Source organism: Acomys minous, assembly GCF_964271855.1.
Source record: "Acomys minous genome assembly, chromosome: 17".
Taxonomy (NCBI): Eukaryota; Metazoa; Chordata; class Mammalia; order Rodentia; family Muridae; genus Acomys; species Acomys minous.
In genome coordinates, this window is record NC_140500.1 from 41,884,077 (window position 1) to 41,911,902 (window position 27,826).

A 27,826-nucleotide genomic window follows, 5' to 3' on the forward strand; every position below is an offset into this window, starting at 1 on the left:
TTCCACACTCATCCTGGTGGGTTTTGTTTGTTTGTTTGTTTGTTTGTTTTGTTTTTTGAGATTTTTTGAATGACGTATTCATCATGTTTTTAATATCAAGGCTATTATTATTATTACTATTATTACTATTATTATTATGGGATAGTGTTGGAGGGTCGTCTGGTGTATTTTGATGCTAATTACTGCTTGCTGTCTCTGTGACCCACCTTTTGACCAATAAAAGGCCATTTACCTGGGCAGTGCAGATCAGATAAGTGTCTCGGATTAGAGAGACAGATGAATCCTGGGAAGAAGAAGGAGAGAGACTAGAGAAGGAGAAGGAAGAAAGGAAGACTGTCATGGGTTGGATGGAAGAGACACACGTGGCCAGAGTGGATGGAAGATTTGGCCCAGATGAAGAACATTAGCAATTATATGGAATTATGGGTGGGATATAAATCATTAGTGCCAGATGGCATGGGAAATGGGTCAGGTATCCTATACCTGCCCCACAATAGGAAGTGGCTTAGAGGATTGATATCTTCCCTGCTCCAGGTTAACTAAGGATATTTTAAAATATAACAGTTGTCAGTATCTTAATTGATTGCTAGCCGAGCATACTGATAACACAGATAATTAAAAATAAATAAATAAATAAATAAATAAATAAATAAAGGACAGGGCACATAGGACATAGATTGAAGAATAAAAGACGTAGCCTGCACCTAAATTATAAACTACTGATGCGTTGGGATTATGAACAATCCAATTTACTGAACTGAATTTCTAATAAAGTTGCATTATTTTTGGCTTTACTCTCAAAACAGATTTTGTGCTTTAAAAGAGCACAAAGCATTTCAGGCAGAAGACAGAATAAATCAGCCCATGGTAACTGAGATGATAAACACAGTCATTATATCCATCCTCTGAGGGTGAATTGCTCTCAGACATCTATGCATGTTCCACACTCTGTAGGGCTGAGGGCTCTGGAAGGAGAGAGCACCTTCCACCTTCCACTTTGTGCCTTGTACACTGCCGAGTTGCAGATTGCTTATGTTTTGCTTGGAAGCCTAAATCTGTAGTTGTGCTCAATATCTTCAAGTGTTTAAATGTTTATGTCTCCCTACTAAAACTTCAGGAAAAAAATGGAGATAATTAATCCAGATCTCATCTCATCTTATCTGGCTTCTGTAGTACGGCATGTACGCGGCAAACATATACAAGTGGGCAAAACAACCATGCATAGAAAAATAATTTAAAAAATTAAAAAAAGAAACAATAAGGAAAATGTTGGGCAGCTCTGTTGATTAATTTGAATGCTGCTGTTTTATCTTAACTTTAGACCATTTAGCCTAAAGTTAAGAATTGCATAAGAGCTACGAACACCATGAAAGGGTAGGTGGCCTACACCTCAGCAAACGGCGCAACACGCATGCGCATTAGCGGGGCATTACAAAATGAAGACGACGCGAAGTTGGGACTGGAACCTGTTGGGGAAGGTCTGTGGGCCTAAGGGATGCGGGGAATAAATAGTAGACAGTACTATGTTTCATTGAGTACAGCCATGAAGTAATCAGTTTAGAAAATAGGTCAATAAGGGAGGCTTGGATGTTTGTTCCTTCTTAACTAAATACATGGCTCATGTAATTGCTTTCTTGAGGGTTTCAATACATTCACTTCTGGAACGTAAATAGACACAGTCAACTCTCTGTAAGGCTTACGACAGAAGCAGCCTAGCTAGGAAAGAAGTCTAGCCTTTCCCAATTCTGTCTTGTTTTCATGGCAAGGGCAGCTGCTACTTTCAAACAAGTCATTAAAACCCAGAAATGGGGCTCTGCTTCAGCACTCTGTTCTGCAATAGATTACTCGTGGAGTGCTATTGCTATTGAGAGTGCTATTATGTGTGTGTTCCAGCAGAGCTACTCCTGTGTAGTGCCACATTTACAGTACTCAGAAGGGAGTGGATTGGGCTGTGTGACCCCGAGCCCCAAAACTACCAAACAGAAACAACCAACTAATAACAGTAGATGCCTCTCTGAGGATGTTGCATTTTCTTTTCCTGAATTTTCTTTTATAGGGCCATGCCATGTGTATGGCTTTGAGTTCGCTGCACTATGTAAGAAGATGATTTTTATCATGAACTATTTTATGGTGTAAGACATATATTAGTTCGAGGTATAATATCTTGCTTAGAGTTATACTCTGGAAATTACTGGTCAGTCTCTGATCAGCTAAAAGAATTGGTCATGGTTCTGAAGCATACACATACAGACACAGGCTGAATTTCAATCTAATGCTAATTAACAAATATTTCTAATATGAACAACTTTTAGATGTGTAGATATGTCTTTGAGACACATGGTTAAATATGGTTACTGTCTTCTGAAGGCAGGAACCTCAGGAACGAGACAGAAGATTTAAAAAATAAGTGATGGCACTATCAGGAATAAATATGTTGTGACATGTGAGATGTAAAGACAGTTTTCTGAGAGTACGTAGTGAAAAGATATCGTGACTGAATGGTAATTTCAAGGAAAGATACACGTAAGCACAGCAAGTAGGGCTTCCCAGTCATCTCGCAGGACTTCTCCCAGTCCTTGTGTTGGTTGTGGATTACTGCCAAAAGCGTCTCCAGAATTAGAAAGTGTGTCAGGCTCTTAGCTGAACTTTCTTTGTAGCTCCAAAAGATCAATTATTTATAATCGGTGCCAATATTAAAAGAAGCAATAATTTTTTAAAGACAAGTTTTATTCTGGTGGCTTCATGTGGACTCCAAGTCAGATATATAAATAAATGCAGTGTCTCGCCTGGGGCTTAGTAGTCAGTGGGTGACATTGACACTTGAGAACATGCACACTCATCAACCAAGAAAATATGAAAGAGAGACAGCTACATACTATGCAGCACTGAGACCCCTATGTGTCACAATAAAATATAATGTAACTATTTATGTGACAGCTTTGTGAGAATCCAGAGCATTTCTTCTTTTCTCCATAGGACTGCCTAGGAGACAAGAGGGCAGTGGGGTTAGAAAAGATTCTTATCTTTTGGGATCTGTGAGACCATTTTCAAAGTGCAGATGGTTTAATATTTTTATCCGTTGCTATGATTGGTTTTATTCATCTATAAATAAAAGTAGAAAATACATGGCAATATCATCCACCCCCTAAAAACCAATAATAATTGGCAATATATAATGTAGGCAAGAGAAGCATGTGTCTGGAGCAGAGCCCATCAAACTGGGAATGAGAGCATTATCAATGATGGAGAAGAGACATGGCTTGGTGGATAAGACTGAGACGCCTGAGAGCTTGAATTAGGTCTCAGCACCAGGCATAGCCCACATACCCCTGTAACTCCAGAATTGTAAGTACTTAGGGCAAGGAGAATCATGGGCTTTCTATAGTGTAAATCTGAGTTCAGTGAGAGACCCTGTGTAAAGGTATAAGACAGAGTGATAGAGCAGTGTGACCAGTGCCCTTTGACATCTACACATGCCACATGTGTGTGTGTGTGTGTGTGTGTGTGTGTGTGTGTATTTGTGTGTATATATGTGTATATGCAAACATCACACACACACTCTGTACTTACATACATAATAAAGGAACATATTGGTGACTGGTGATATTAATTTGTATCTAGCATTAAGAAGTAGAGAATGGTAAAGCTGCTTGGGTGGAACAGAATATAGTGGGGTTGAATATAAAGGAAAAAACACTGCCTAGAATGATTTAAGGATTTGTATTATTTTGGGAAAAATATTTTATGAGTTGTGTGGTTTGCTGCATGTAATTGACTATTCTATATACAGTAACTCATATTGAAGTCAACTTTGAATCATGGACCACTTAAAAGCCTCGAAGCAGGGGAGTCTAGGCATTTTGAGAAACCCTGCTCTGACTGGTTGCACATGTAGTATGGGAAAGGCTGCCTTCCATGTCACTGTTCCTTATATCTTCATCTTACCCTAAAATATAGAGAACAGTTTAATCCCCATAAGGAATAAAAAAATAAGAAAGCAGGTGTCTACTTGTGAAAAAAAATGTGAGATGAGGGAAGGTAATTTCACTTTAAGGCCAGGAGAATGGCTCAGCATGTAAGAGTGCTCCCTGTGTATGCATGAGGATCTGAGGTCAGATGTCAGCATTAATACAGAACTAAGTTACTCTCCAGGTGTGGCTGTAGCCTCCATGCAGGGGGTTGGCGCACAGGCAGGAGAACAGTGAGGTTCAGTGAGAGATGCTGTCTCACAGGAGAAAGATCAAATGACGAAGCAGGGCATCAGACGTGCCTCTCTGTCCTCCTTGTGCCCATGTATGTGCTCTCCTAGGTTAGCGTTTTAAACAGTTAGATCACTACACACCAAATCCTGCCTTCTGCTGACTTGACCTGATATTCCTTTCGAGTATAGGTTACAGCTGCAAAAATACAGCAAAATGTAACCACCAGGTGGAATGTCCTCTCAATCGTTTATCTAACACCAGCAATTTATAATAGGAATTCTTTTCTGTATAATTATGTTTTCATAGAAACAGTGACCTTGAACTAGAGTTTGATAGAAAATATTTCTAAAATACAGGAAGGGAATCGTGTGTAGGCCCCCAAGGCTTTGACCCAAAGTTATTGAAAAAAAAAAAAAACACAACCACAAATGTAATCATCACTATTAAAATCTTTGACAGTAAAATTCTAAGGACTTGTCTCAGGAGGACCTGATTAACGAGCTTTTCCCACATGATGTGAGAATCTTGTGATGAACATTGCAAAGATCGTCAGCGAAGACTGGTGTGATAGAGAAAGTGAACATTTCTGTTTCCTTTCTAATCCATAGACCGTGGGTGAGCTCTCTTGCTGTATCATACACAATATCTCACAATAGTGTTTTTTTTTTAAGTTGAAATTGCTGTTAAACCAGACAGCAAGAAGGGGATAATTCAGTCCTGGGAATTGTAGGAGGGTATCAGGGGGATCAGAAATACTGAAGATCACAGATATAAGACAATGGCAAGAGTTTAAATAAAGCCCCAGGGTATTATATAAAAAATTTTGAAATTGTCAAAAGCCTCAACCATCTTTTTTTTCAATCTGTTGTCCCTCCAAATTCTTTATTTACATCTTACACTATAATTCTGCATTGATGAGCATCCCTTTCTCTCAATTGTAAAGAACCTTTCCACAGTCAGAAATAGCTATTGGATTAAAATAATACCATGATGGGCTACTCAGAGAAATCATCCATGGTCTTTTACTCTGCATCACCATTCTTCAGATTGGGTATCAATCTATAGAAATTGATGAGACCTTTCATCATTTTAGTAGGGCAGACTACCAGAATCCGAGTATATCCTTAGCATAAAACTGTTATGAATACAAGGCTTAGTAATATTGTTTCCTTTACTTCAATAAACTGCAATTAAAAGATTAAAGTAGTACTTGGCTAAAAAAAATGGGAGGGTCATGTGTCAAGAAAGCTTATTTTAACTTGAACATTTATTTCTAGCATGCATGAAATTAACTGGTCCTTTTCAATTCCAATTCCCTAATTGTTGTGTGTTATTTCATATGCATTTCTGTCTTCCTGTTAATGGACACACAAGGACACAAGGAATGAAGTACTACACAGTTAATTTAGCAGTTTAAAGACTTTCTGCTTTATATTGGTGCCAGGTTTGCAAACTGTCATGCACAGTGCATGCTATACCGCAGCACTTTCCCATTAATCTAATTGCTTTCTAACATTTCCTCATGTGGGAAGTAGACAAATAAGTTAATCCTGAAAGTGGTTTCCTTTTTCTTTATCATATTCCTCATCTTAAAAATGCTGCATTGTCATTTTCCTTTATTCCACTCTGTTGGTTACAATATACATATTAAACATATGTGTTCATATATACATATATAAATATATACATATACATATATACAAATACATATACATAAATGTAGACACATGTAAGTATGTATGCACATGAATAAATGTACACACATATGTGTATCTCCTCATAGTGTCTAAATGATAATGTCAGTTTCCATCACTTCCTTCTGGATTTTGGAACTTATTAGTTCTATTCAGCAGCATTATAAATCCTTTATTTTAAGTTGTAAAGCTAAAAATTCTTTATAAAAGCTAAATAGCCAGGGTAGAAGTTGTCAACTTAAAAACAATGTCACAACACTGCTCTTTTCTTCTTTTCTTTTTGATGCTGTGATCTAACCTTCTCTATTTTATTGTCATGCACCAGATCTGTTGTCCCACAATGCACAATGTATAAGAAGTACTCACCATAAGTACCTAATAATGGGACCTTTTTGCCAAGTGACATTACTCTTCTTGACAATAATTATGGTTGGGTTGTAAGGTTGTGATCCAGTTATCACAAATGACATCCTGGTAAAAAGAGGAGTTTGGGCTTGAGAGAGAGCAACACAGAGAAGATAAGAAGAGCTATGTGCAATGCCAAGTAAAGATGCAGCGTAGATCCTTCCTTTGTGGCCCTCAGAAGGAATCAACCCTGAAGCTATCTTGCTCTTAGGCTTACAGCATTAGAATATGGACATAGCAGATACCATAGGCCAACTGAGTGCAAGACCTTGTCCATCCTAGGTAGCTTTTTACATGTTGCATGTATTTTACATGCAAGTCTCTATCACAGACATGCATTATATTAAGATTTGCTGGTTTATCCTCTTATAACCTTGAAATACTATTAATAAATTTATTTTTGTCACTTTTTATTTTTTTATAGTTGTATACTACAAGGACCTGGAGAGTATCTTACAGCTATAAACTGTCTTCATCTTTTTTTTTTCTTCTGTAGAATAATATAGCCCAGAACAGATCTTATCTAATTGGCAACATACTCTTTGACTCTCTTTAACCAAAGCCAGCATCATTCTGTTCTGTGGAGGGCTGGAATCTTGGAATAAAATGGAATCCTATGATCATGACACATTTCTCTTGAATTCTGCCTTTGGTAGTGTCGCCTCCCTGGCTACCTTGGGGACTTTCTCTCTTCATTAAAGTGTGCCACTGTCTTTTCCCTCATGTAGATATGATATAAAACAGCAGGGCAGAAATGGGATATACGCTCCTTTCCCCTAGGAATTGGGAGGTAACATCGACTCTCCTCGGGGACTTCATTTCTTTTAGTGAAGGAAATGCAACAGCATCAACTCCCTTGTCTGTTTCTCGTTGACAGTCTTCATAAAAATTGTATGACGTGTGACCATTAGAATTGATTGGGTACAGTTTGATCTTTTATATGACATCATCTTAGGAGCCCATAAAGCATGTATTTACATTCAAAGGCAGTTACTCCTAGTTGCCTGGGGTTGTGAAGTGCAAGAGATGGGGAGGGAGAATGCCTTAGGACTGGATTTTTGGACTTATTAGTTCTATTCAGCAGCATTATATATCCTTTATTTTAAGTTGTAAAGCTAAAAATGGGGCTTTGCAAGCAGGATAACATATCAAAGAAATGTTCCTGTCACAAGAAGCCAATTTCAGCATCAATCTAAATGTTATATTGAATACATTTAATCAGGCAAGAGGCTACCTTCTGTTTTACCTCAGGTTCCTTTACTTTGTTTTTGAATATCTATGTGAATAAAGGATATATCCTTTTGAGGATCAGAATTCATTGAAGAAAATGCTGAATAATGCCTTGATGGTTAGTGAAGGCCAGAACGTGCTTCTTATATGTTTCAGCAGGAGATTAGAACAGCATATCCCAGGATCCTTTAACACCCATTTCATTCAAATGCAAAGAGATCAAGAAGCTTTCGTCTGTTGTCTGAGCCTGAAGCATGGACTAACCTGTCACACTGGACTATTAAGTTCTATTTATTGTTTTAAAGATTTTGGAAGCTTCCACGTGGCCACCAACAGTCCTGAATACATCCAGGATCTTTAAATTTCAGTCTTGATGGTCATGTTATCTAAGCCCTTATTTCCAGTGCCAACCAAACACCAGAGTAAACAGAGTAAGCTAAGGGATAATTGCTGCCTGACTGTATTTTTAACAGAGTGGTTTCTTGGAATTAGACACAAAGCAAAATCATGAAGATTGGTGTCTGAAACCAAGTCTCTCACCAAGAATCACCGTTGCCATTCCTGGAGTTACTTATCCTCTCTGCCTATCACTGGTTTGGAAGACAAATAATATCCAAGGTAGGAAGGTAAGACTGGGACTTAAAATTTATTTTAATGTCCACCCACTTTAAAAATGGGATTTGCCCAACACAGAAGTATTGTTACAAATATTTCATTAACCTGAACTATTTATGCCGCACAGACTAATGTTGAAGGTGTAGCACTTTCTAGGAGACATGGTACAGCACCAACTTAGCTGCTGTCACGAAGGTACTCATTGACCTATGCCGAGTGGATGTCTGATCCTGGCAAACTCACTGAAAGTTGACAACATCCCAGCACACCATTCCACTGAACATCCTGGCATAGGAAAGAGATATAGGATATGTTGTTTAATCTTGGGATTATATTTCTACCTCAAAGCTAAGGCTTGATGCTAGAGCTCAGCTTCGTACAAGATCAGACTCATGGTCACCGGCGTGAGTTCATAGGCGCAGCGGGCCTAGAGAAGCCAACATGTCGGTTGCCAGAAGTTGGGTTTGTCGCAAAACCTATGTGACCCCACGGAGACCCTTCGAGAAATCTCTTCTCGACCAGGAACTGAAGTTGATCGGAGAATATGGGCTCCGGAACAAACTTGAGGTGTGGAGGTTCAAGTTTACACTGGCCAAGATCCGCAAGGCTTCACGGGAGCTGCTGACGCTCGACGAAAAGGACGAAGGGGTCTTTTTGAAGGCAATGCTCTACTGAGACGACTTGTACGAATTGGGGTGTTGGATGAGGGCAAGATGAAGCTGGATTACATCCTGGGCCCAAATGTTGAGGATTTCTTGGAGAGACAGCTGCAAACTCAGGTCTTTAAGCTGGGCCTGGCCAAATCTATTCACCATGCCCGTGTACTTATCCGCCAGTGTCATATAAGGGTCCGCAAGCAAGTGGTGAACATCCTATCCTTCATTATCTAACTGGACTTGCAGAAGCACATTGACTTCTCCCTCCGTTCTCCTTACGGTGGTGGCCGCCCAGGCCGAGTGAAGAGGAAGAATGCCAAGAAAGGCCAGGGTGGTGCTGGAGCTGGTGATGATGAGGAAGAGGATTAAATCCAAACCTTCCTAGACTGGAGGACTGTCTAGTTTTCCAGTTGACTAATAAAACAGTTTACACTTGGAAAAAAAAATCAGATTCACGAATTCCAGTTAGGACTTCTATAAAATATATGCTGCTTCCATATAACAATAAACTTGAAAACATGGGCAAAACCCCTGAAATTTGACACTGTCTGTAGTATATTGGTAGAACTTACATGTATTATGGTAAGAAGTTTTCCTGGTCAGTCGGATGTGGGTGTATTGTACTTTGTCTTTGCCAGAAGCATACCATAACTTGATCACAATAAGTATTTAATATTAGAACATTCTAAGAAGACAGTATCTGGTATCTCTTCTTCTTTAATGGACTTTAGTATCTATCATTTTCTTGAACTAATTCAAAACGGTAGGTACAACTTTAATGTCTGTAGTATCGAGTCCAGTCTTTCTGATTTGTGCTTATGGTTGAGGATGTGATCTCTTTCAACTTTCTGCCACAGCCACCATGCCTGCTGCTTGTCACCACACTTCTCCCCTATGATGGACACTTATCTCTCATGAACCATGAGCCAAAGAGAACATTTTCTTCCTTCAGTTGCTCTTGTCATAGTATCTTATCACAAAAACTGAAATGTGCCTAATTTACCACCCCAAACAAAAAGCACACTGATTAGCTATGGCATGCATTGTCTCAAGAAAACCTAGGGCAGTTCCTAGAATTAGGACACCAAATATTTTACCAAAATGGCAGAGATATTTCTTTACCTGGTCCTGCAGTAACTTCTTCTAGACTATTCATTGACATTCTGAACAGGCTTATGTCACCTAACCATTATTATCGTAGCTTTCTTCTTCTGTCTGCTGAACAGAACTATGGTCCTCTTGGTGATTAGATACATACCTGGGTACTGAGCACTAAACTGAAGCCTAGTTACTGACATGTCCTTCAGCTCAATGATTACTGTTTTTTTTTTTGTATTGTAAGTTTATGATTTACATTGTTGTGACAAATATTTGTGTATTGCAACTTAAGTATATAAAACTTCAAGTTCTTCTTTTCATTGGCTTTAAAAATGTTCAATCTCATTATTTTAGTCTCATATTTCATGGACTCTCTTACTCTTTTTCTTCATTTTACCCTTCCTGCTTCAGTGGAGGCTCCTTTTCAGTTCAGGAGAGCATTCCAAGAGGGGAGAGTAAAGAGTTTTTTAAGCAATTATTTCTGTTAAATTGTTTTTTAAAAATGTTCTAGCAATGGTTATACAATTTTGGTTGCATAACTTTTTGTGATAGCATTCTCTCTCCTTTTCCAACACCCAGTATAATCAGATAGAGTTTTGTTTGCATATGTGTGAATGTGACAGTTACCTCCAGAAAACATTTCAGTTCTCCTAAAGTAGGAACACTTTTTGAAAGGCACTTGATCATTTGTGCATCCTTCTATGTCATATGCTACAAAGAATATGAAAATCTCAGTGAACTCTGGAAACTTTTGCATTGGATGTGGCAAAATAAACACAGACAGCCTTGACCTGTGCATATGCTTGAAATGTTATCAGAAAAGTGATGGGTTTCCATTTCAGCTTTTGTTTTGCAAAGAGACATATATAATAGAAAAGATTTCCGGTGATTAATTTACTCTCCAAAGAACACATGTGTATGGTATAAGGGCATTGTTGTGGACAGTAAACACCACATCTTTATTTACAGACGGAAGTGATGTTATTACTATGGTGGCACGTCTTGTGGTTTCCTGCTTCTCCAGGTGTTCACTCTCAGTTGAGGATGGATTGACAGATAGTCTTTAATCAAGCAATATTCATACAGTGTGCTACTAGCTGGGGAGTAATGACATAGTTGCTCTTTGTCGCCTTCCGTTCCAGACTGCACCCTTTATAAGATTTTTTCATTTATTATTGCTATTTCTCATTTGTCTACACAGGTGAGCTCCTTTTACAAGGCCCTGTGTTTATCAAAGAACCCAGCAACAGTGTTTTCCCCGTTGGCTCAGAGGATCAAAAAATAACTTTACATTGTGAAGCAAGAGGCAACCCTTCACCTCATTACAGGTACTGTGGGATGTTTGAGCATGTAAAGAAAGAATGTAGCAACTGTAATTAATTTTGCTTCTGTATATTCTGCCATGTAAAGAGTGTCAGATACACGATGTTATAGTGGTGTGTTATGTTCCACTGAACCAATTCCATGAACATTTGTATCTTTAAGGCAACATGTCTGAATTAAAGGAAAACATAGGAGGAATTTTTGAGTATGCTTCATTTTTTCACTAACATAGTTTAATTTAATTTATAAAGTTTATAGATTGCAAGTTAAGTTACAGAGACCTCAAGAACACACTTATTATTGGGTGAAATTAAGTGTGTTTAAGCCATGCTTTTAAAAATATATCATTATCTCTTGTTTCTTTGCTTATACTGGATATGTTTTCAGAAGTTCATTAAATGTAGAATATACTTTTAAAGTAATTCAAGTTATTTTGAAGAGAAAATATATTCCTTTTTAGCAGATTTTGAATATCATCTTAAAATCTTCACTTTTAAGAATGTGTAAAAAAATAACTGTTCGCTGAAACTTTCAACTGTCACAAAACAAAGAGTACATAATTGAAGAAGAAAAAGTTGAAATTTAACCTTAAGATTAAAATGTCAACATTTGAAAAGTGATCATGATCATGTGACAGGATGAATATTTACTTGATTAAATACCAAAAGATTAAAATTTTTACTCATGGATACTTAAGGCACCCAATTTAATGAAGAGATGAATTATTTATAATTAGCATACACTGCTTCCATAGAAGTGGCTGAGGCGGGGTGCTCCAGCCACCTTCACAGCAGCATGTACCTCCAAGTGCTTGCTAATATCTGCATCAAAACTATTTATACAGCTCCTGTACTTCGCAGAAGAAGCACCCTTCCTCCTACATTAATAGAAGCCTACAGCTTCAGAGTCATCATTTAGATCTCATTGAACCTCGAGTGTTCTCTGAATCCATATAAATAATAAACGCCAACAATCCTTGTTAAAGAGGGTCAGGCTTACTTTAGAAAAAGACATTCAGATTTATGCACCTGAATGTAATCAAGGTCAGTCTTTTCAATATGCAAACAGTGTACTTAAGGAGCACCTACTGTGTACACTGAACAAAATATGCATTAAACTTTGATGTTAACTGGTCCCAATTAGCAGAATTGAGGATACAGAGAAGTCTCTACTCTGCTCCTTCTTCTTACTATAGAAACAAGGAAGGCATTAAGAAAACAAGAAATGATTTCATGAACTAGTTAGGTGAATTGGTTGGTAATACATGCAACACATGGAAATATTTCTTTGAGGGGGCAGTGATTGGATCATTTGATGAAGATTCTATGCTGGAAGTACTGCTTCTCACACTTTTCTAAGGATGTCTGACACAATATAAAGACAAGTTCTGCCCATAACAGAAGAATACTTTTATATACAGAGCTCTAAATATGATGATAAATCCATGGGAGTGAGAAGCATTCAGGTTAATTTTCTGTTTTTGATGGAGTGTACCCTCATATTTATCTTATGAATTATTTGGTGATATATGTATTTATTGAAGAAATTGTCAAGAGACAAGATGTTGCCACAGAGGAATGTATTTACAAATGAGAAGATTAATTATGTTTGTAGAATTTTATCAAATAGCTAGATATCTTGAACTTTAAAACCTATAAATCTTTTGTTAAAGTTATATCTTGTATACTAGGTATTCACTGCATTACTGTGGAGTCTAAATGTAAAACTATTAATTGTATGTACAAAATTTTGTAGAACAACTTTTGTCAGTTGATAGTGGCCATCCTGTTTTATTGTATATCATGGAATGCCAATACAGAATTTGTTATGTTGCAGTTCAAGCAAAATCTATAACTAAGAAAAGGAAAAACATGGCTTTTAATGATTTGTTAATAAATGTATTTTATAAATGAAGAAGTTTAACATGCTACATAATGTGTCAAAGCCCTTGCTTGCTATCCAAATAGAACAGCCACTTTTATCATAGCTTTAAAGATTTTCTAAACTAAAGATTTGGAAACTATATGAAATTTCACTTTTGCTAACAGTTTATAATTACTGCGGACTGAAGTCTAGGAACATAATGGACTCTGCATTCTGAGATGCATTAGATTTTCCTATAACAGCAACAACTCCTAAAGTCAGTGTGTGTGTGTGTGTGTGTGTGTGTGTGTGTGTGTGTGTGTGTGTGTGATCTACAGAATAAATAAGATGCATGTGATTAGAAAGAATGTAGAATAATGGAAGCCATATTAATAACTCTGTCCCCATCCAACTTTTGCCTTTAATAGTCCATTAAGTGAGAATACCTTACTATCATAGAATGATTCAGAAGAACACACCTGTTCATTATTTTTAATATTCTTTAGAAATTATAGTTTATATGCAGCGTAAGAACAAAATAAAGTTTTATTATATCATATAATTATAAACAGATAGGCAGAAAAATAGCAAGCTGGATAGTGAGCAAGGAGAAAAGCTGAGGGACTCCTGTGAAATCACTCAGTAGGGTTGACCCAGTCATGTTTCTGCAGATAAGGAACAAAGCTTAAGAGTCCTATGCGAGTTTGTACTTTAAAAGCTCAAAGACTTCTGGAGATTGGAGCAAAGTCGCCCCATGAGAGATCCTGTCCCTGTTATTTTCCCTTTGGGGAAAGATAACTCTTAATTGGTCATATTAGAAATCCAAAAGTTCAGAAATTCTCCTGAGAAATTACTCCTATAAAGGTCTAATTGAGAATTTTATTCTTTCTCTTACATTTGCCAGCCTGCACCCTAAAGCCCATATTTAAAGGTTAATTAGTATTCAGACTGACTGTAATTGCCAATGGTGCTGAAAGAGGTTACCTTAAGGAAGTATTAGTGCATAGTTTTTTAATGTAAAGAATTTTTCTCTTATTTCTTCTTTGGGCTCCAAATGACTAACATTGGACGAAGGCATCCACATGGAAGGATCTTTGCCGTATCCATTCAGATTATTCTGTACTTAAAGAGCCATAGATATAGGTTAGATTGGAGTGCGCGCGCGCGCGCGCGCACACACACACACACACACACACACACACACACACACACACACACAGATCAGGCAAGTAACAAAGTCAAATGAAATGGGGCTGCCCAAAGGGTTTGTAGATGCAGTGGGTAGTTACTGGTAATTCATAATTCAGCTATAAGCCTGCGAGATGGATTGGACTATCACTAGTGTCCACAATCTATCCATCTTAAGCATCATCTCTTCTTTGCTTTTTATGCATACTATAGTCTGGGGGTGGGGGAAAGTCCTAATGCTGAAAGTGGCTCTTGGGGAATCTATGTATTTTTTATGTTTTATATCCATGGAAACATGCAATTTTAAATAAAAAAAAAAAAAAAAGAACTAAAATAGGAAATTCACTTTGTCAGTCACATAAACCCCATTTCAAGTGCTTTGTGAAAACACAAGGCTAGTTGTTACATCCATGGAGAGCATGGATGTGATGTCAATATTTCAAAGATATCCTACATTATACCACTGATCTATCCCTATCCCAGGCTTTACCACATTTTAACACATGTCTTCCATTTTGGTTCCAAGAGAACCAACAGGATAGCCTTCTTATTGAGCTCTTTCAAAGGTAAGATGTTTTAAAGAAGTACAATGTGAGGAATCTTGAAAGTATAAGCACTAAGGTAAATTTTCCTGTAAATGGAGACTTTTCTTATTTCCCTAAACAGGATTTCATGAGATGAACCTACGTTCTACATGTGTTTAAATTATTGAACGTCAAATAATTGTGTTTAGTATAAAAAGAGATGAAAATAAAGTAATGTACTAATTCTTCTCCAACATTTATTCAAAGAAGGATGTAAAGGATGTAAAGAGAGGATATTTAAGTTTACTGCTCTGTGCATACGTGCACACACACAGAGTCTTAAACATTTCGTAGCATTACATTAGTTTGTGTATCTATGTGATATGTAGATGGTATACAATCTATGCATATATGGTTATATTTCATTAGAGATTATAAGTACACAGATGATATATAGCAAATAGTGCATATGTAGTTTATATGCTATCTACTATCTACTGTTTATTACCTACAAAATTACATGATAAAATACATATTTTAAGTGTAATCTTGGTTTATGCATTATACCCTTGCATAATTCCTATTACCATATAAAATCTGGTGTCACTATTACCTATTTTTATACCCAAGTCAAATAAAAGCTATTATTACCTTAAGTTCTCATGACCCTTACCTACATATTATCAATTCTGGCAGGTTTCCAAAACTGGATCCTTAGGCTTATCTCTGACATCCTAAGTTCTCTAGCTACAGAGCTCTGGCCCCTGGTCTTATAATTAGTCACCATGAGCAATGAAAAATTTACTGAAGTGGTTGTAAAATACTAAAATATATCATTATATCTCTACTTTCTGAGGCTGATAATGAGATAAACACAAAAGGTGTTTGAAACAAGGCTGTACCCCCATCTTGCCCAGAAAAATCTTCCTGGCAGCCTCCTCTCTTGTCCTCCCTACTGTACTGTGCCTGCCTATGGCACCTTGACATTCCTGTACTCTACAAGATATTGTGATCTTACTGTCAGGATGTCACTCTTCCAGGGTAGTGATGTTTACTGTAGCTGCCTAGCCAACAGTAAGGGCACACTGAGTGGCTGGAAAAAGATCCATCATGAAACCTGCATTAAAAAAAAAAAGGATTTATAAGGCTAGTTCAGAACTCATGAATACCGAATACCGTAGCACAACTTCAGCTTCAAAGTGCTAGGTAGTTGATTCTTTTCTAGACATTACGGTTTGGATTAAGTCTTGTTTGTTGGCTCCATTTTAAGATAGTATGCCTTGAGGTATCCAAGATTGCCTCTAGGAACTCAAGCCTTCTGGTAGCCTCCCCACAATATCACCTATAAAAAAAGAGTTCATCTTTCTTGTAGTATCATCAATTGCCTCTAGTCATTGAAAAAAAAATGAAGGAAACTGTGAAATAAAAGCATGGCCAATATTGTGAGCAGTCAATATTCAAAGGAAAAGAAAGGCTTGATTTTGGATATTAAAAGCATCATGCAACCTAATAAATCACCTGTATGTTTTGAGGTTTTGTTATATGTTTTTTAAGTAGGATGAGAAGAGGGGATATGAGTCATATTGATTAAAATTAAATTAAATTAAGAGGGTCACTTTTTCATGTTAACCACTCTCTGAGGTTTGGGGCATAGGATGTTCTTATTTTTGTGTGTGTGTCTGAATTGCATGACAAAGAAGCATTTTCAGAGGACAATATAGAATCTCTTATCAGAGTATTTAAATTTTACACTGGGAAGGAAAATCCTTCACTCATGTTGCTTAAATCCTTGAGATAGTGTACAGACAGTCACTGATGGACTTGAACGAGATTAACCATTTTACACCCAACAACTACTTTTATTGCCTGTACCACCAATCTTTAGTGTGTGTATCTATATTAATATTTAATGTGTATTAGAGAAACAGGAATCTGCATCATAAAACAGTTTCCACACAATATTTTTTAACAAAATGCATAGAATCTCAACTTAACTCATTTCAATTATTTCTGAGGTCTAAATTGTTATTTTTGGGTAAAGTATTGAATATGTAAATTCATACATTCATTCTTTCAAGGGCTGCAATTATTCTCATCACTTCAGTAAACACAGTAACAAACACTGCAATGAACACAAATGCATTTGCTTATTAACTTGAAAGCTGCTTCTAAAACCACAAATTGCTTCTGTGATTACATTACCAAATTTTCTGTCAAAGCCTAAATAAAGGATCGCCCATTGATTTAACAAGTGTTCAGCATGGGCTTATTTCCCAAACACAACTCCAAACCCCCAAAGATTCTGTTGTTATTTGACTCTTTTTGTTTTGCTTTATCCTGTGGCCCAAAATGTAGAATTCATTGTTTTCCAACTTGTTATTTATGCTTGTGTTTTGCAGCTCAGATTTGGTGTGATAAAGTCAACAGCTCAGAGGACAATTATTTCATGTTATCCACAGTGAGGATAATTATATCTTGCAATTATTTTTTTTAAACTATCCCAATACCATTTGCTTTATTATTTAAGTATGTTAGTTTCAGTTTCAAAGTATTGGAACTAATTTTGTAACCAAGTTAAATTGGCAAACCTCATTGTCTTAAATCATAGTAAAATATGTCTGTTTGTATTCAGTGCCATTAGACCATACTAGTGTGATTCTCTGTAAGGGGTTGTCATATCTAATCATAACAGGGATGGCAAATGAATCATACATAGTTCAGCATATGAAAACAATAGGGCATTGTTTTGCATTTTCCTATTGGCATTGAAGAGAACATGGAGGTTGCCTATGTGTAGGTTGATGAGTTGAATTTGATTACTCTATTCAGTAAACTAATATGAATTCGTTTTCAATTGTGATGTCATGCTAGATGTTAGCATTTTGAGAACAAACATGGTCACTAGGAAGTGGAGCTTTTATTGCTTAAATATTACCATGAAATCTTGAAAAGTCAGGCTTTTGTGCTGAATGTAATATGTAAACTTGTGATAAGGCCCCCACTCCGCCCCTCAGAAGTCTCTCTATTCTTCGCTCCCACCTCACCAGCTTCTTCATTATTTTTGAGGCCAGTGGTGCATATATGTTTGCCTCTTGTTGTTTCACATTCTTGTATGTAACATTTGGAGTGCTTATTGTTTAGAAATAGAGATTGTGCATTTTGAGATATTTACTTATACCACATAGTAACATTACAGGGACCACTTGTCCCCAAGTGCTTAGCTGCCCTAAAAAAAAATTGTCTTCATTTAGCAATCTGCATTTAACTCCTCCCTCTATCGCATCAAGGTTGACCCAGTTTTCTCATTCCCCTTATTTTATTTGTAGTTTTCTGTTGTAGAGAGGAGTTAAAAGATTTATAAAAAGTGTATGAGCCAAATACACACCTCCTCAGGTAGGCCAGAAAGCTAGAATCCCTAAATTTAGCTCTGCAAGTAATCATTTCTAATATTTGATCAGGTGCTAGTTTCCACAGAGAGTCTGGTTCAGGAGTGTGCAGTCACTGAGAAGCAACCGGCTCCTGAGGTGAGGAGTGGCAAACTCTGTCACACTTATGGATCATAGACAGCAAATCCTACCCCATGTACCGTGAGCATTTGAACACTGCCGGCTGATGATAAACTTGTAAGATCATTCAAGTGTGGTACAACATGATTATGCAGAGGTGCTTAATCCTACGACATTTACCACAAGCTATGGAAACAAGGTCAGCCTGCTTCTGAAGCCCAAGGTAAATGTTATATGATTGAAATTCTGCTGTGTGCAGCCCCAAGAGCCTGGGTTACTCCAGATCTTTAGGCTGAGGCTTCCAGAGTGGGATCTGCATATGCAAATGCACACTTGTGAAGCTTTAAATTATTTCCACATCTCAGAAAGATTGCATTCAGATATCTGAGTGGGGTTTTTTTTTTCTTTTTTTCGGATGAATTTTAAGATTTCTTGATCAAAGAGAAACTCTGAAAGTTTTACAAAAAATTACGAATTTGCAAAACTGAAAAACTTTATCACATTCTAAAAAAAACAAACAAACAAACAAACAAAAAAAACCCAACAACTCTGAAATTTGTGACCATAATGTGTGATGTAACTGCCATACTTTAAGATGCATCCATTCTTTAGACATTGAAGCTCCTGGCATTTGAAGTTCTCACTATAGAACTACACAACTGAGTTTATACATTTTCAAAATAAATAAAATAAAAATAGTAATTATTAACGTAAATTAAAATTTTGTTTCAAACCTTATCTTTAGCCGTTCTTGGCCACATGTGGTCCATGGCAAGATTGGACATACCAGCTTACTATATTGTTCTGAAATATGAAAAATTAGATTGAAATTTTCAGCAAATAAAATGAGTCTGGCTTACAAATTTATTTGGCCATAAATTTTATTAAAAAGGAATTGTCATGACTTCAGTTTTCTCAGTTATTTCCTTCTAAAAATGTGTCTATGTATGTGCTTCTGTAAGCTTGGGTAAATCTTCTGGGTGCAGTGCTGCCAGAAGCCAGAGTAGAGTTTTGGCTGCCCTGGAACTGGAGTTATAGTCAGTACTGAGATGCCTGATGCAGGCACTGGGAACCGGACTCAAGTCCTCCGCTAGAGTAGACCGTACTAACATCCACTGAGACATCTGTCCAGCCCCAAATTTATATCTTATAAAGATGAAAATATGAGACATTCTTAGAAATTAGCCCCAAATATAAATATTTTGCCTCAAGACCCTGGATATATACTTTTGTTCCTCAGAATAAGGAAAAAACAAAAACAAGAAACAAAACAAAACAAAAAAGGAAACAGAATTCCAGAGCTGACTTACACATTTCAGAGTTGAAACAAAGACTAACTCTTTTGAATACATATAACTTTCAGCAAGTGAAAAGAAACATCAATATTTAATAAGATATTGAGATATTTTTTATCACCAGGGGATGAGTTCCATTGAGTGATGGATTTAGTGTTTAGAAGGAGAAAAATAATTATGTTTTGTGAAGATTAACATTCTTCAATATAACTCAAAAACACCTTAGGCCTGAAGAGTGTACTGTGAAAGCACCCAGGCACATCTGCTGCAGCAGAGGCATATTTAAAGGGGAAGCGTTCTTACTTTTGTGCATAGTAGAGGATCTAGTTATTATGTCTATATGATGGAAAACCGAGGTAAAGGGAGTATGAAACATTTATACATAATAGAACAATCTTTCTCTTTTTGGGTCTTTACCTGAAACATAACAATTGTAGCTTTTAGTCTGTAGACACTTACTGAAATAAAGTGTTGCCTCCAATATTTTATGATCTCTTAAATCTTACAACCTATTAAATAGGCAAGAGGAAGTGATTCTCTATATTTTTTATTTATTTTTACAGTTTTCCACACAGCCAGTGAACCTTTATTATTCATTAGCTAAACATAAGAACATAGTTTCTAAATGAAGCCATTAGGTCGCAAACATTCTACATCCTTGGCTGTAGTGCTGCTTTTTTTTTTTTTTTCATTTACAAACTGTATTTTCTAAGTAATAAAAACACATACATGACTGGGAAGATAGCTCAGGCAGCAAAGAGCTTGCCTTGCAAGGAAAAGACTCTGAGTTAGGTGGCCCAAACCCATGTAAAAACCTAGTGCGGGGGAGGCAGAGCTATTTGGTTCTGCCTGACTCCCTGGATAGCTGACTTATCCCACCTGGCAAGATCAGAATAGTGAGAGGTAGGAAACTGCTTTGTTTTTTATTATTTTTAATTTTTTAGTGGCCCACCAGGGTCCTCCTCTCGTCTCATATTACATAACTATGCATATATGAAACCCCACAAGCAATGCCCATATGCACACACATGCACATAGGCACGCACAGAGATCGAAGGAGAACAAAAAAAAAAAAAAAAAACATTTGACATATTCTATGGCTCAAAAGTACACAAAATTAAATATATCTCTCCTAACTTCAGAAACATAATCGCTCTCCAGTCACATTGAGTTGATTCATAGCTGACAAGCCGTATTTACCACAAGAGTTAAACCCACTTACATGGTTTACTATCAGACTGATTCCTCACAAGCCAAGACTAGTACGTGTTTCTTCCTTGTTTTGCTAACTTCTCAGGGAAGGCACAAATGTTGAAACCATATGTGCAAGTCAGTCTGGTCCACATGAGAGGACATGACCAGGAGCATGCAACAAAGCGGGCGGTGAAGAACCAGCATATGTTTCCTGTGAACAGAACAGTGAGAGAGTGGAGGGGCAGAGGGTCATACAGCCATGACAGGAGCCGTTCCCTGTGTTGGCAGTGGCATTTACCCTGGAAGAATACCTGTGCCTGGCAGCGTTGTATACAGTTGTCTAAACAAACCCTGTAAGAACTTGGAATTCTGTTTCTTTTACATGTGAAGAATTCGATTCAGAGGCATTGAGTAATTTTCTCATGTTCACTAAAGTGGGGCAGGATCAGTCATGTTAGGGATGGATCTTGGATTGTAGAAAAAGAATCACACCACTGAAAGTATTTTGGTAAAACCTTTTGCTTCTGTAGGGGGTGCAGAGTTTTTTCTAATCAAGCAAGCAATCACATCCAACAGGAGGCCACTGGGTTTTTAACTTGAATGCAAGGGGTCCTGTGACCAACCCTGAGGGGTCAGAGCTCTGCTTCATAGTCATGCTGCAGTTGGCCAATCAGAAAAGCAAAGTTACAAAGGAAAAATATATTTTGAACGCATATTTTTATTTCAGGAAAATGCTGACTTGGAAGAGATGTCTTCCAAGTGATGTCTTTCCGTTTTTCTTTAAAATTGCCATTTTCTTTGTCTTATTTAATTCTTCGATAGAAAATACTAAATTTTGTTACATTTCCCACAATTTCCCTCCCCCCTTTTACAATGCACATTCTCTCACTTCAAATTCAATTAACAGTGCCTGATTTTTCTGAACTTGAACTACCCACTAGTGTCATTTTAGTATACAGTAGGGGCTTTTCATGTGATAGATCTTGTACTAAGTCTCTTAGGCATGGGATGAAATCCAACTGAACCCAGGACTTTAGACTATAACAAGGGATGCCATTTACATTTTTCAAACCATATCCCTGAGTTTCCAGCTAACTCATTGGGTGAAGGAGTTAGTCCCTGAAGAGAATTTATCATGCTGTCAGGAGCCATGTTATTAGGAATGTAATTTCAACACTGACCACCTGTCATCACACAGATTCTTCTTTTTATGACAAGCATCATATCTAAGGCTAGTCTGTTTTCCCATGGAATTCTTCAAGTGGTATTCAGTTGATGCTATATACTTGATACGATCCCTGATGTAATCTATAAACCTTTGCTGGTTGTAATATATGTTTTATATACATGCACACACACACACACACACACACACACACACAAATGCAGAGGGAAAGAGGAGAGAGAGAGAGAGAGAGAGAGAGAGAGAGAGAGAGAGAGAGAGAGAGAGAGAGAGAGAGAGCAGTATACATTTTTACATTTTGTGTATTGATTGTAAAGTATATGTATGTATATAATTTATTCAATGCCCCTTTTCCAGTTACGGTAGACTATTAGAGTAGCACTGACTCATGTTCTATTTGATTCCCATTTCTAATTCATTAGGGATTCCTTATTACACTCCTGTTGAATTTACACCAATATGTGGATCAAGTGACCCTCCAGGGGACATAAGCTCCCTTTTTGAGGGGACAATTGATGTTGAACTCGAGTAGTTTAGGAATATGCAGTACAGAGAGTGATAGCCACTTGGGCAAAAGCACACGTCTCCCTCCAGCTGGTTGATAAGATCTTCAGCAAAGGCACACCACAGTATCACCACCATGTCCTGCCAGTGCGACGACTACACAGTGTTGCATCTTCTCTAAGCCACAGAGGCCCTTACATCTAGACACATTCCCCAAGAATTTACATTGCTCCCCGCTTCTTTCAAATCAAGGGATGTAATTATTTCCTTCCAAGAGAAGTTGGGTGTTGGAGTTGCCTCAGTTCCTTTGTGGCAGGGAAGAGAAGGGACAAGAACGTAAAGGAGGGATGTCCCTAGGCTACTTTGTCTTGGAAAAGGAAGGTCGTGTATTGCATCATAGGATTCTGAGCTCTATCAGAAGGGTGATGGGACCCCTTGAGGCTCTGATCTCCCCGCCACACAAACCTATCACTCTTGCTTAATGTGATGAGAGAATATTTAGCCCATTTCAGCCATGCACCCAACTGTTTCGTCAGCTAGTCTGTTTCCCTGGGCTCCAAAGTTATGCCCTCTTTGGTCCCTATGAATGCATATAACTATAATTCGTTCATTTAGTTGTAAATTTTTAATTCTTGGTCAATTAATTATTTGTGTATCATTTGTTGCCCTTTGCTATTAATGAGCCCTCTTTCTGACCAGAGTTTTCGAAAAGTACGAAGTTTTGGAGGCATGCCAGGAGTACATATATAGCATCCCCACATTTCTCTTTAAGTTCTCAAGGACCTGGTTTAAGGCAAATAAATCATGTTTGTACCAATCAGTTATTTGTCAGTTGCTTAGAGTCTATAATTTTTTTTTATTGAATTCCATCAATCACAGAGTACCCATTATGTCTTTTCCCTTGATTTTCTAGGGAGAATCTGTCTGTAAATAGTTGAGTTCCTGAGGAAAAAGAGTTTTCCCAGGTTTGGGTGGACCTAGGACTGGTACGGAAGGAACAGAAAGAGTCCCCCCCAGTGTTTAAATAGACAGTGGTTGGACTTAAATCATCTTTCTCTAAGAAAATAGCTTCATAGTTTGGGATTTTAAAGCCAGTTAGCCACCTTCCAACCTTCTGCTGTAAGAGTGATATTACTTGCTGGGGAGTGCCTATAATTAGGCAGCCACCTAAGGTAAACTTTGGGTTCTTCTAAGTGAGAAGAGCAGTAGCAGTCTCTGATCCAATGCATCCCAGCACTCCCCTTTAAACTGTATCTGATTGTTTTGGCAAATAGACTCCATGCAGCTACCTTTTACCCTGTGATCTCAAGTGAATGGCTTCAGAAACCAAAGCTTTGTCCACACTTGGAAAATGAAAGGTCTTGTATAAAGAGGACAAGACCAACATAGAACAGTTATTAATTCTTTTTTTAAGATCTAAACAGCTTGAAATTCTTTTACCTCCCACAGAAGATCTGGTTCCTCTTCTGGGAATTTCTCATATGGTCTTTTGTTTTGGTATCATAAGAGTCAAACCAAAGTTTATAAAGCTCTATTGAGCCCAAGAATTTTCTAAATTCTATTGGTATGAAGGAGTATGGTAGTAATTACTCAACTCTCTTAGAACATAATGTTTGGCTTCTTTCACTAACCATATGACCTAAGTATTTTATCTCCTTTCCTGCAAAGTGTAGCCTTTTTTTTTTTTTTTTTTTTTAAAGAATCGCTTAGTTCCTGTTCCCAAGTAAATATAATAAGGCTATTGTCAATTTAACAATTTAATTCTTTTGTCCCAGGACTAATAAATCATCCATGTGTTAGAGGAGCCTAATTTCTAAGAGACCAGAGAAATTTTCAAATTTCTTCCAAAATGTGGCTAAGCAAGTTAGGTGACTGTGACCACCTGAGGAAGAAGAGTTCATCTGTACTGATCTCTTTCTGGTTTCTGGGTTTCCCCCATGTGAATTGAATGAATTTCTCCTCTCTTCTGCCAAAGGGCAATTCTAGAAGGCATCACTGAGCTCATCGATACTGAATCATTTTGGTCATAAGGGAGTTTATAAAAGAGAATGAAAGCTTGGGACCTCTGGATGCCTGATAATGAAAAGCTGATATACCTGTCTCTTGGGTTAGCTTATTTCCCATGGAATTTTCTTACAAGGAGCATTGAAGAGGGACATTCAAGTTCCAAGAAGTATATTCTCAAAACGATCTTTGATAATTGGAGTCAACCCTTTCTTCCCTTCCTGAGGAATGGGGTACCATTTGGTTTTAACTATGTCCCAAAGCTTTGAAGACTGATCTGAGTAAGAGTGGTTTTTGTTGTTGTTGTTGTTTGTTTTGTTTTGTTTGTTTTGTTTTGGTTTGGTTTTTTGTTTTTTTGTTTGTTTTGGTTTTTTGTTTTGTTTTTGTTTTTGTTTTGTTTTGTTTGCACTTTCACTGTTTCCTTTTTCGACACAAACTTCAGGATTTCTTTTTGTGTTCTACTCTGAAGTAAACACACATAAAGTTCAGCTTAGGCTTTCTTACCTACATTCCTCATGAAAATGATCTCTTCCTGCTTCCAGGATGAGAAACAACTGCATGTGAGTGTTCCTCTTTTTGTATGCAACTACATTGCTCTCTATTATAGGAACCTTAAAACTACACCTTGAATTTTCAAGACTTGTAGGTGTTGTCTAAAAAGAGATAGAGGAGATAGGGAAAGATAGTGAAGAGAAACTTGCCCCAGAGTCTACTTAAAAGGCATTACCTCCCCCTGTGATAGTGCTTATAAATGTGTCAATGGTCCTTAGTGGATCCTCCTAGATAAGAATGAGTCTGCACCTTCATCACTCCTAGAAAGTCACTGTTTCCTGTTACCTGTTTAAAAGGGGCCATTCTCTCTTTAAGTTTCCCTTCGCCCATGTAACAATTGTTTTCTCATTTCTCCTTGGAATCTTCTCTTCTGTCCCAGTTCCATTATAGTCTCTCTATTCAATGATTTGGGCTTTGAATTTCTGGGTGCTGACCCAGAAATTTCTTGGTGCTGACTCACAGTCTGGTTTACATTGCCAATGTTATTTTTGCCCTTTTTTTTTCTTCATCCTTTTTTAAGCAGAACTCTGAGGCCCCTTCAGTAACTCTTCCATATTTCTGTCCTTCCAGATTTCAATATTCTATAACTTTGTTCTCTGTCTGGCCAGTTCTTAGTTGCAGGTGTGAATTTTCACATCTTTTATACCAAGGGCTCTCTTGCCTGTAATCTAGGATACTTTCTGAACTGAACCTTAATCCTTTCTAGGAACTCTGCAGTTTGTAGAAAGTTTCCTTGTTGTATGTTTAAGTCTTTATTCATATTCTGGGACAGGAATACTCTTTTGATTAAATTTTAGTGCTGTAGCGTGTCACTCACAGGACTGAGGAAACCTTATTCTTCCTCACCTCAGATTTTTATCCTCCCCTTAACCCAATGTACAAGCCTGATTTCCTACCCCTGTCTGCAGTTTGTGATATGTTGATCAGAGATCCATCCCTCGCCTTCTTATCCTATTATGAGAACCCCTCTTGGCTCTTGGTGCATATCTATGAACCACTTGCTCCTGCTCAGAGTCCATGCTTGCCTGCTTCTGCCTCATGAGGATGTTCTCCAGATCAGCTCTCTTTTGTTTCAGTTAAAGGTTTCTAATGCTTTGCCTGAATCACTTTCTCAAGCTCAAGCCTGATGACTGCCTAGAATATGGCTTAGGAGGCAGCACTTTCTGTGCCTTTCAATGCACACTTCTGTCTCACACAGGACTTGAAGATGCTTTGAAATGCAAGCTGCTATAATTCTGAACCTTTTCCTACCTTCGTTTGTACCAGAAGGTATCTGGTCACTTGTGAGCTTGCTTAGGGGCCTTACTGCTGCAGTTTCAATCTACCTTCAACTTTTATTAGTAAGGGAGATTAAATATTTTATAAATTAGGGCATTTTTTTATGTTCTATAATATAAGTGATGTTATCCTTTATAAAGTGGGCATTGTTTTAGCTAAATTCTCTAAATTTCTATGCTGAGCAATTGAGTTCAGGATTGTAATTTTTTAAAGTATATGGGTGATGATGTGTTTTTGTTATTAGATTTTGGTTGTCCAGGAGGTGAGTTAATTAGTTTACAACATGGCCTATGCATGTGGCACTTGGGTGGGTTTTCAATGGAGAAATCAACATTGATGTGCTAACATATTTAGTTTTTGGAAACTTTTACTTTTCAGTTAAAAGTTATTTAAAGATAAGATTTTCTTTCTTTTCTTCTTTTTTCTTTTTTTTTACTTTTCTTTAATTTTTTTCTTCCATTAATGAGTATGTCCCCGGGGTTTATGTCTTCACTTTTTCAGCCCCCCAGCTGATGTTAGGGTCTTTTACTGCAGTGTACTGTTGTATAAATAGCTCTGTGGAGGCTCTAGGAGAGAGGAGAATGAATGCCCCAGGACAGGTCTTTACTCAGACAAATTGAAATGGAGAGTGGAACAGTTACCAATTAATTTATTAAATGTGCTCAGTCAGGCCAGATAAATCAAAGAAATGTGCTACCCCCTACTTGGTTGTCAGCATGAGATGGGCCTGAAGTTTCTGAGATAATTACCTCAACTTTCTGCTTCATCTTCGCTCACATAGACCCAGCCTGAATTTTCCCCTAGTGAGCTAGTGAAGGAGCTAAATTATCCCTAGCTCTTCAGAAAACCTTTCAACATCTTTAACTTTGAGAGGCTGCTTTGCTATGATTTCTACATTTTTGCTAAGCAAAAATGTCTATCTGTTCTTTCGTATAAGTTTTTGAGATGGGGGTCTTACTACGTAGCTGAGACTAGCCTAAAGCTTGCAGGAGTCCCCCTGCCCCAGCCCCTTGAGTGTTGAGATTGCAGGCTTTGGATGCTTAAAGTAGAGTTTCTGACATTGAGCTGAGCCATCTATTTAAGCATAAGCCTGCTAAGGAAAGAAATGACCTTGACATTTCTTTTTCAGATGGCAGCTGAATGGCAGTGATATCGATACGAGTCTGGACCATCGTTACAAACTGAACGGAGGAAATCTCATTGTTATTAATCCCAACAGAAATTGGGATACAGGAAGTTATCAGTGTTTTGCAACAAATTCTCTTGGAACAGTAGTGAGCAGAGAAGCCAAGCTCCAATTTGCCTGTAAGTTTACATTTGTAAATGTATCATACCAATATTTTCAAGTGCGGAAAAAAATCTCTGTGGACTTTTAGAAACATTTGGAAATAGGGTGTGGCTATCAAACTAAAAAATCGATTGAATAATTGGGCATGATTATTGGACCCTCCTTGTATTTCTCTATCAGGATAGAACCGATAAAATAAGTGATATATGTATATTTATTAAAAT

General features: G+C 37.4%; 1 protein-coding gene and 1 pseudogene across 3 annotated transcripts in view; both read left to right on the forward strand.

The window, feature by feature from the left end:
• The window catches only part of CNTN3 (contactin 3), a 351,187-nt gene that overhangs the window by 98,006 nt on the left and 225,355 nt on the right, over positions 1-27,826 (forward strand). For both annotated transcript variants that reach the window (XM_084766357.1, XM_084766358.1), the window contains exons 3-4: positions 11,102-11,228; positions 27,444-27,619. In XM_084766357.1, coding sequence (XP_084622483.1) covers positions 11,102-11,228; positions 27,444-27,619 — 303 coding nt within the window. The remainder of the gene's footprint in view (positions 1-11,101; positions 11,229-27,443; positions 27,620-27,826) is intronic.
• On the forward strand, positions 8,542-9,248 carry LOC311587950 (small ribosomal subunit protein uS4-like; annotated as a pseudogene). Its single transcript has one exon. The product of its transcript is annotated as a small ribosomal subunit protein uS4-like (transcript).